The sequence below is a fragment of the Teleopsis dalmanni genome, unplaced genomic scaffold (genome assembly GCF_002237135.1).
Source record: "Teleopsis dalmanni isolate 2A unplaced genomic scaffold, ASM223713v2 unscaffolded_contig_0501, whole genome shotgun sequence".
NCBI lineage: Eukaryota > Metazoa > Arthropoda > Insecta > Diptera > Diopsidae > Teleopsis > Teleopsis dalmanni.
Genome location: NW_024031883.1, coordinates 3,346 through 13,341, shown reverse-complemented (window position 1 = coordinate 13,341; position 9,996 = coordinate 3,346). Strand labels below are relative to the sequence as shown.

General features: G+C 29.7%; 1 protein-coding gene across 1 annotated transcript; it reads left to right on the top strand.

Annotated features, from left to right (window-relative positions):
- Positions 1–237: 237 nt before the first annotated feature.
- LOC119663508 (probable cytochrome P450 6d5) lies at positions 238–1,454 on the top strand (the record flags this gene model as incomplete). Its single annotated transcript, XM_038073114.1, is given in 4 exon segments — positions 238–415; positions 482–715; positions 780–1,028; positions 1,103–1,454. Coding segments are annotated over 4 exon segments (846 nt in total), but the record flags the coding sequence as incomplete, so codon positions are not given.
- Positions 1,455–9,996: the final 8,542 nt, after the last annotated feature.

Below are 9,996 nucleotides of genomic sequence, written 5' to 3'. Positions count from 1 at the left end.
AGATATGCAATTGATATAATTGCTTCAGTTATATTTGGTTTAGAGACAAATAGTTTCAAAGAACCGAACAATGTATTCCGAAATGTAAGCTACAAAACTAGTGAGCCGACTTATAAAAGTGTTTTTAGAGGTACATGCCAATTTTTATACCCAAGGTGAGAGAGACTATTAGCTTAAATATAACTATTATAAATCAAAAATATAATTTCCAATTTCAGTTTAGAAAAGTTTTTTGTTATGTTGGGTTGGACTGAGGAAGCACCAGAAACAATGAAGAAAATCGTACGAAAAACTGTTGAACACAGAGAAAAAAATAATGTAAGTCGGCGAGATATGCTACAATTATTACTACAACTCCGCAATACTGGCAAGATAAATACTGACGATAATGAATGGTCCGTAGAAACATCAGTAGGTAAATATTACTTTTTTTACTATACATTTTAGGGAAGAAACATTTTTTGTTATATTCTTTATATAGGTGCTTTTAAATCTATGTCTGTGGAATTGATAGCTGCACAATTGTTCCTGTTCTATGTGGCTGGTTATGAGACAACAGCATCCACAGTTGCTTTTACAATTTACGAACTATCACAATATCCGGAACTCTTAGCAAAAGCGAAAAAGGATGTGGAGGAAACATTACGCAAGTATGAAGGCAAACTGAGTTATGAATGTGTACAGGATATGAAATTCTTAGATTTGTGTGTTATGGGTAAATTTAACTTCAAGTTAATATAATTTTAGTCAGAACTAAATAGTATAATAAATATTTGTAGAAACTATACGTAAATATCCTGGATTACCCATATTAAATCGTGAATGTACAGAGGACTATCAAATACCGGATTCAAAAATGGTTATTAAAAAAGGCACAGCGATAATAATCTCATTATTCGGCATGCATCGTGATCCAGAGTATTTTCCTGATCCAATGAGGTATGATCCAGAACGGTTTTTAGAGGAAAATATGAACTATAATTCTGTCGCTTACATGCCTTTTGGTGAGGGACCACGTCACTGTATAGGTGAGTAGTAAACCGTTTTTATAAACGTTCACAAATGTTCATATTTATTACATAAAACGATTTTTTGATTTTAGCTCAACGCATGGGCAGACTTAATGCAAAAGTAGCCATAGCTCAAATATTAACTAATTTTGATATCGAATTACGGGAAAATTACTGCGAAATAGAAATCGATAATTTTGGTATACCAATTCTCCCTAAAGGTGGAGTAAATGTACGTTTATCGAAAAAAAAACAGAATACAGTAACAAAAGTTTAATTAAATATTCTTCGTTGAGGTATAAGTCGAATACTTTTATTGATTTATGCATTATCAGCACAAGGTAGTAGAATGATTATATGATAAGAGATAGATATTTTTTTGTTCATAATTAATATTATCTGATAGAATTTTAATGAAATATTAATAAAAGACTATCAAATAGATTAATACCAATTGTTTCAAAGAAATTACAGTTATGTTAATAAGCACGATGTGTTAGTATAATTTTATACAAATAAGCTATGTGGGATATATATATATACAAACTATAGAATTTTACATAATTTTTGAAGAGGTCAAAACAACAATTAGTTAAGTGAACAGAAAGCGATGAAAACCGTCCTAAGAGGCTAAAGGTTAAAGCCTTGTTTTCACTTAATTTTAAATAACAATCATAATTGACTGGTGTGTCAAATGAAATGTCATCATATGACTACCTGTTTTCATTATACTGCCAATATTTGACAGTGAAAATAACATAGAGAAAATGTGGCATAACACACGCCATCGAGATCTGCGCTCTTGTCAACTTTACTAAATGGTTAAAGGAAGCCTATATCTGTATCTACATTGATAGTCAATCAGTAATTAAAGTATTAACCTCTTGAATGTTCATTTTGAGAATATTGCAGAATTACTAAACAAAAGTATGGAAAATCTTGTAAGAACTAGATCTCGGTCATATCATTATATGCAGCGCAGCGTTATAGTAAATTGGCCCGCAAATAATTCGGCGTCTATACTACCTAGAGTTTGACAAGATTTTTTATATTCGAAATCGAATACATAATAGGTTCGAATTTTACTGCGAACAAAAATTTGTATATATAGGTTAAAAATTGAGAGTGCGGACAAAAATCTTACCTATGTCCAGCCAATGTAGACACAATCTTGGCATTCAATATCAAACAAAGTGTAGCCAGATATACGTATACGCATTATAATTAGTATTTAAGTACCTTGTCATTTTAATGAGCAGTGAGTAGGTTTTGGTAATAATTTAGTTAAGTGTATACTGATTTTAATGACTTCTATCTTGGTAAAACTAATACTAATCGTATTATTTCAATTTTTAAGGTTGTAGATCAATGACATATGGGTTAGTAATGAATTAATTATAAAAATGAAATAAATTACATGTTTTATCTATATTTCTAAACATCATCTAATAGGTCTCAAATAGTCTGGGTCTCAAACGTAATTTTATGAGTATTCCAACAAGTACGATCTGAACGGAATTTTCTAATCCCATACTATTAAGTATTGATTAAGATGTTATTGAACAATATTTACGGTTCAACCAAAAACTATCACTTTATATGCCCTGCGCTAAGGCACAAATAGAATAAACTTGTGTATACCCTTACGGAAGAGGCAATAAAACTCTGTAAAGTAGCTTCCATATTACTTTCTATTGACACAACAGGGCTTAGAGACCTGCTCTAATCATAGAAGGGGCATAAGAGATCTGACGGTCGCATTTCCACATTCCTTAGCAATAATAATAATAATAATTATTATTATTATTTCATATACCACATATCAATTTATATATACAGTATACATACGAACATATAACAATTATTCGCACTTTAAAGCAACTACATTATGATTTTGAAGGTAATTCTTTTCAAAGGTAATTCTTACTCGTTATGCGTATGAGATTTAAGCTCCATGCATGCATGTTCCTTTTCGAGATTACAGTAATCTACGTAATTTTTTTGAGCTTTTGTTGCACATGAACTTTTTGAATGGAGTGGAATACAATATGAAGCTTCTTATATTAGTTGTTGTCATTATTGTTGCAAATGACGGCACTTGCAACATAATTACTTTTTGTGCTTAAGTGGGCGACTTTCCGGGGAGTTGTAATTGTGCCCACTAGCATTTCATAGACTGTCACAAGCACGAGATATGAGTATTAAAACAGTACGTCAACATCATTGTTCGTGAGACGTAATCACTGAAATGCATTCAAAGTAAAAGTCACACACAATACTTGCTCATTGACTTATGTGTGCAGTGCATTATGACGCTGACGCTGTAAGATAATGGAAGAGATTCATCATATGCTGGCTGGAGGGGCTTAAGTGTGAGTGCCATAGTTAAAGTTACAAAAGATTTCATGAAACATGAGTTAATCGTTTTTAACTGAACTTACTTTGTTTTTTGTGAAATATTGAGAATGATTTAAATTTATTTTTCAAATATTTTTTAGGCTTGACCATTTTATATATTTTTTTAATTCAATTAAATCAAATAAATTTTAAAAATTTTTATTAAATAATTTATTATTATTATTGTTACAAAACAAAACTATTAAATAATATTTTAATAAAATTAAACCTCACGGAGACGACGCACTTCACTTTCAAATAAACCGTTTCAAACTATTCATTTTTGAAAATTATTTAATGATAAATGCGATAAAATGAATATTTTTAATTAAAATTATTTATTTATTTTACATAAAAATTTGGACTCGAGTATACGTACGTGTTTCAGGTGGTAAATGTTTAATAAAGTTTTTAATTTTATATGCAGAGCACACTTTCCGGCAATACGTATGAGCAAAGGTGGCCATACCTTCTGGAACAGTGGTAACTGTTAACGGACTTTTTTGCTATCAGTAATAAATTACATATTTTTCAACTACATATTATATTATTTATGAAACAGTTTATAGTAATTGAGAAACTTTTTCACGTACATATACTGAATTTAAGTAGGAAGATACAGACTTGTCTCAAATTATTGAATTATCAATTTATCAAATTGGGTTGTCAAAATTAATGATATTGGGTGGTCTGGAAAAACTTGTGTACTGTACTATTATATATAAAAACAGTTCTTACGTACGCACCTGAAATATATAACGAATATATTCCATATATTTTGCAAGGAAGAGTACCGCTGACCTGTGGTTCACTATTTCTTGATAGCGAACTCTTTTCGTAGTTTCCATGACAATTCTGACCATTAACCTGGTGAAGTGTCGGTTCACATCATTATTATTATTGTTATATTGGAGGAATTGCACAGAGAGTTAGAAATTGTAATCTTTAAGATGTCGTAATCTTTATAAAATTAAATTTCCTCTATTAATTGTAATATTGAACCAACATTACAGACTCTTATTTCATATCCAATAGGATATGCCCACCTTTCGCTTAGGCACTAGTAACGGGCAAACTTTCAGAATGTATTTTGAGGTCTCATATAAAAAAAATTTGTTTCAATATTTAGTGAATTGATATGTTATGGGAATTTACTAGTTCGACATTCGTTGAACGGATTTGCGTCTACTAAAATTATAGAAGAAAAAGTGACTGAGGTACTAAACTTAAAAATCGAAAATATTTCGAATAGATTGGTTGACTCAATTACCTATAGCTACCACGAACTTTATGGGCTTTATTACGGCTTTGAACTAACTCAGCTATTTAACATTTTCGCTTCGCTGGATTGGTTATGTCGTGAAAATGGATGAATAGGCTCGAGTTAAGTGATATTTGAACCGGTAATGATTCATAGAAGCAATTCTTACACAGTCGTAAGTCTAATTTAAACGAAAGCATTTGCTAAAGATTTTTTAATTAATCAGGAACGAAAGTTAGACTTGAATTCGATCAGATATTGCCAAAACGGTCTCAGCTACTTTTATAGCTCTCTCAGTTGCTTACCAGGAAAACAAAGCATTTGAGTTTCAGTGGAAGTATGACTGGAATTGACGGATGGGCACCAACAAGAGTGGAGCCTGCGGCTTAATTTGACTCAAAATGGAAAATCTTACAAGGTTGGAACATAAGTGTCTAATATAGATTTAAAGCTCTCTCGAATCTATGGATGGTTGTGCATGGTCGTTCATAGTTTGTGAAGTGATTTGTCTGGTTAATTCCCAAAACAAAATGAGTGAAAATGGTCAAGTGAAAAGGTGTTTGAAGTGATAGTTAAAAGCACAAGGCGTAGAGTTATACCACGTCTTCAGTGCAGTGATCAAGTTGAGGGAGCACTAATCGTACTTGACGTACGAGACTATTTAAGTAAGTGAGTAACTCTATCTCAAGAAAACATATATATGTATTGTATGCTTAAAAATTGAATTTAAAGTTTATTTCATTATTTCATTTATGTGAGAAAGACATAAGGCAATTGAACTTGAACTGGCTAGTTATTTCATTTTTTCAAATTATATTTACTCAAAATGTTCAGTTTAGTCAAACTTTTTTTTACTGATAATATTAAATTATCTCCACGTACCAAACAAATTACAGTTTAAATCTGAATTAGTTATGTGACGTCATGTTTCATTGATAAATAATATTGAGTAGGAATTTCTTTAATACAACATAAAATATAAAGAAAAAAATAAACAAATTTCGCCAGAATTTAGTTTTTTTTTTGGAAAGGAAAAGATTATTTCCTCATTTTTTTTTTCTTTCACTTCTAAGTTTCTTAATTACTTGTAAGAGACTTTCGGAAATGTGTAAAATAAACTGTGAACTAATAAGTTAATGACTCATATACACAATTCCAGACATTAATAACCAAATCCAAGAAGGCGAAAAAATCGAATTCTTAACCAAGTGTGGGTCATTGTTTCAGATACTTTCTGGTCGAAATGAAAAATAAAAGAAAATCGTACAACTAACAGAACTCATTAATACAAAATCGTACTGGGAGAAAGAAAAATTTTTTTTTTTTTTAAATCATGCGAATTTTATATTTACCGTTTGCAGTTGTTTATACCTCAGATTGTATATATGCAATAAACACATATACATGATTTATTTATATACTTAAAGAGCTTATAAGAAAGACTGGACGTTCTTTCTTGAGTAACTTAATATTTTCGTGTTAAGCAAGCGGCAAGCGTTGCCTTATAGTTACACTCGTATTTGAATTGCAAGTCATTTTGGGTTAATAACATTAAATAATAAATTCAGATACTAAGTAGATACTATATTAAGTAGATACTTAGCGATGCAGTGCGCTTTTTAGAGTTTTGCATCAGTTGCTACATTTTTTTTACAATTTAAAGAAAAAACTATTTGTGCAGCAAAATTTCAAAATGCGGAGAAATTACACTTTAAAAAATTGCATGTCAAAATTGTTTTAACACACAGAAGCATAAAACTTAAATGCTGAAATGAGGTTCTTGAGATACTCGTACTCGAGTGCAATGAAAACGTTTGCATGCTAACTTAAATCTTTTTAATTACAGTTTTAATTACAGGTAATACTGTTTTTCACTTTTCACACTTTTTCAAATAAATGTTAAAAGATTTTTAAAATGTTTTAGAAAAGTTGAATTACTTTAGAAAACTTTTTTAGTTTTAGAAAATTATTCAGATGTTTTCACCAAATTGTAAGTTCATTATAAATGAAAACTCATTGGCATTTTTATAGATATATTTTCTGGTAAATTCGACCCAAAATAGTGGGTATTACTGAGAACTGCAATACAGATTTCCACTAACAACCAAAAACAAGCAATTAAGGTTATGCCAGATGAAAACCCAGTTATTGCAGTGGTGTAACTATGGGACAGAGGACTTTATAATTATTCGAACATTACTATAAATGGTCTCAAAAATTAAAAAAAAAATTGCTGGAAATTGTTCACCCATTTTGGGAATATATTCTGAAGTAATAATTATTGTAATACAATAATATTATAATTATTAGATCAAGACTACTGATGATGGGTATTTGTCAACACGCGAAACAGCTATATGGTCAGCTATAAATTTACGTAATTATAAATAATAAAAATTTTGGTCGCTGCAGTTTCATTACTCTTAAATAAAAACCTCTCTACTCAAAACAATAGATTATATTAAGAATTTAGTTTCTTTCGTCAAAATGGACATTAAAAATTAAATTATTATTGTATAATCAAATTCCAGAAAAATATGCGAACAAAAAAGTCAAGTACGGCTTTGGATCAGTTGGTTAAGGTGCGCTGATTCTGAGCTTCACATTTAGCAGGACCCGAGTTCGATTCCTGGTACTTGCAGTCTCAAAAATAATTATAGCATATACAAATAATTAAATACAAGAATTATTTCCAAGACCACTGATGATGGGTATTTGGCAATAATCGAAACAGCTGTATGTTCAGCCAAAAATTCAATTAATTAAAATAATATAAAAAAAAATAAAATTTTTGTTGTTGTATTTCACTATTGTTTGAAAAAACCTCTTTATAAAATATAACGAGTTTGCTATTAAATTTAATAGTCTCTTTCGTCTGGAAATTTGACGTTAAATTACAACTTATAATCAAATTAATTAATATATGATTTTCAATAAGTACGGTCGAGAAGGTATGGGGCTGTGGGAGTTAATTATATTTGCCACAGCTCTACGTCGTTGTGGTGTTAATAACATAGACAATAACACACATAACCTAAAAGTATTCAGCTATTAAATTTATATACAATATTATATTGCAATTATGTTGAAGCTATTTGAGCCAGTGCATTTGAGCACTTTTACCTACTCTTTCTTAACTCGCGGTATTTTTAAAACCCCTCTTTACGCCTTGACTGGATTATTGTTTATCACTTACTTACTTACTTTTAATAGTTTATTAAAACTTTAATAGTTTATTAAAAGTGAGGTATAATTCGATAATAATGCGGTACAATATTGTATATTAATTTAATAGAACTTTTAGACTATATCTATACTAATATATATATATATATAAGACATATACTTTACATTATTGCAAATAAAGTAAATTTAGTGTAATTAAAAGAACATTACTTATTATTTATTTTCGAGATCAGTATCTCTAGATGTATTAATAAAATTATGTTCGTTGATCCAAAGTGGATAGGGATTCACAAGCATCTATAAAATCATCCATTTGCCGTATTTACTTGATTTGATTCTGTTTGACTTTTAAGAATAATCAGAATATTAATTTTCTAACACAATTTATTAAGTTAGAGGCCGTTTTTAAAGTTTGCACTAGTATTCTGAAAGATATATCCTGGTAAACAATTAAAAACATTCGTTTTATATGCGTTTATACTGGAACAATTGTTGTATAAAGTACTTTTTTGAACAAAAAAAGTTGGTTTTATAAAACCATGTCCAGTAAATTAGCGCACGAACTTTCACAGCAAATTAACAAAACTCCAAGTGCGAACATACAAGTCAAATACGATTTTTGATCAATTGGCTAATGAACACTGACTTTGAGCTTCAAATTTGGCAGGGCACGAGTTCTATCCTTGGTACTTGCATTCTCAAAAAAATTATTTACATATAATTAAATATAAGAAATAATTCTGAGACCACTTATTATTGGTACAAGGAGCAGTTGTATGTACAGCCAATAATTGAATTAATTAAAAATAAATGAAAATTTTGTTGTTACAATTCACTGCTGTTTGAAATCTCTCAATTAAAAAAAATGTATATATAACTGCTTTTGATATTCAGTAAATCTGTTTTATTTAATAAGATATCGAATTTAATATTGATCTCAATCAACTTGTGACACATTTGGTATATCAACACGATTATCTGATACTCAGGAGCAAAATTAATTTAATAAGCTGTATAATACTATAGATAAAGGAACTGGATATGGGGTTAAGGGTTAGTGAAGTGTTAGCACTAATTATTTAATGTTTGTGTAAAAGTTATTAGATGTATTTTTCTTGTAAGACATATGCCTGTTTGCTTTAGTTCTCACATAATTTTACTAAAAATTTTTATTACAATTCACATTTTCACTTAGAGAGTATGTTCACTTTTATGAGGGATCTGTTAAAGGGATTGTTTTTTAAATGACGTATATGATTGACTTAAATTACATTTGTTTTTTTATAGACTTTGCAATGCTTTCATCCGATTTTTTTTGTACTCATAAAAAACTTAAAACTTTAGGTATTCGTAAAATAAATTCAATCATCAGGGCCGTGTAGCAAAATAAAAATATTTACAAGAGAAAAAAAAACTTGCACAAATTACTAAAACAGAATTTCAAAGAAACAGAAATAGAAACAAGACTTATTAAGAACCCTTCATATAAAATAATTTGTGAAATATTTTACGCTAAAAGCATTTTGTACTCAACAAATTCAACCTTCACCTACACAACAAGTAAAAAAAGACTGCTTTTATAAGCGCAACGACCCAAAATGTCTCCCACCATTGGGTTGGGGCGTTGCTCAGGAAGAACACTAAAAGTGTGGAAAATGCATTAACAATCATTTACATGCATAATTTGTTGCATTTGTTAAAGCGCCCATTGAAGTGCATCTACCACCCAGTTTTAGACTAACAAGTGAAACCTTCAAAATTAAAAAAAAGCAGACAAAATAAGACAAAACCTACACCCATTAGTCATAAAATAAGAATAACAGATACTGTCAGTACAGTTGAGTAAATTATACGTAAATTCAAATGAAATGTATTCTTTAAAAGAAGAACTTAAAGTACAAGAAATATGGTATAATAATTAAGATTCTATTCACTAGTTTTAAAATTAATTAATGTTAAAAGTGTTTCAGTCTATCAACGAGCTATTTAATTTCATTGCCGTCCTGATTTATAGAATGGGACTACTATAATGGCTAACTAAACAAATAAGATTAGAAATCAAGTACTACTGTTTGTAACATTTCCCCCCGCGGGAAAAGGTTTAGAATATTCTCAAGATAACGCATGCCATTCCTAGGATGC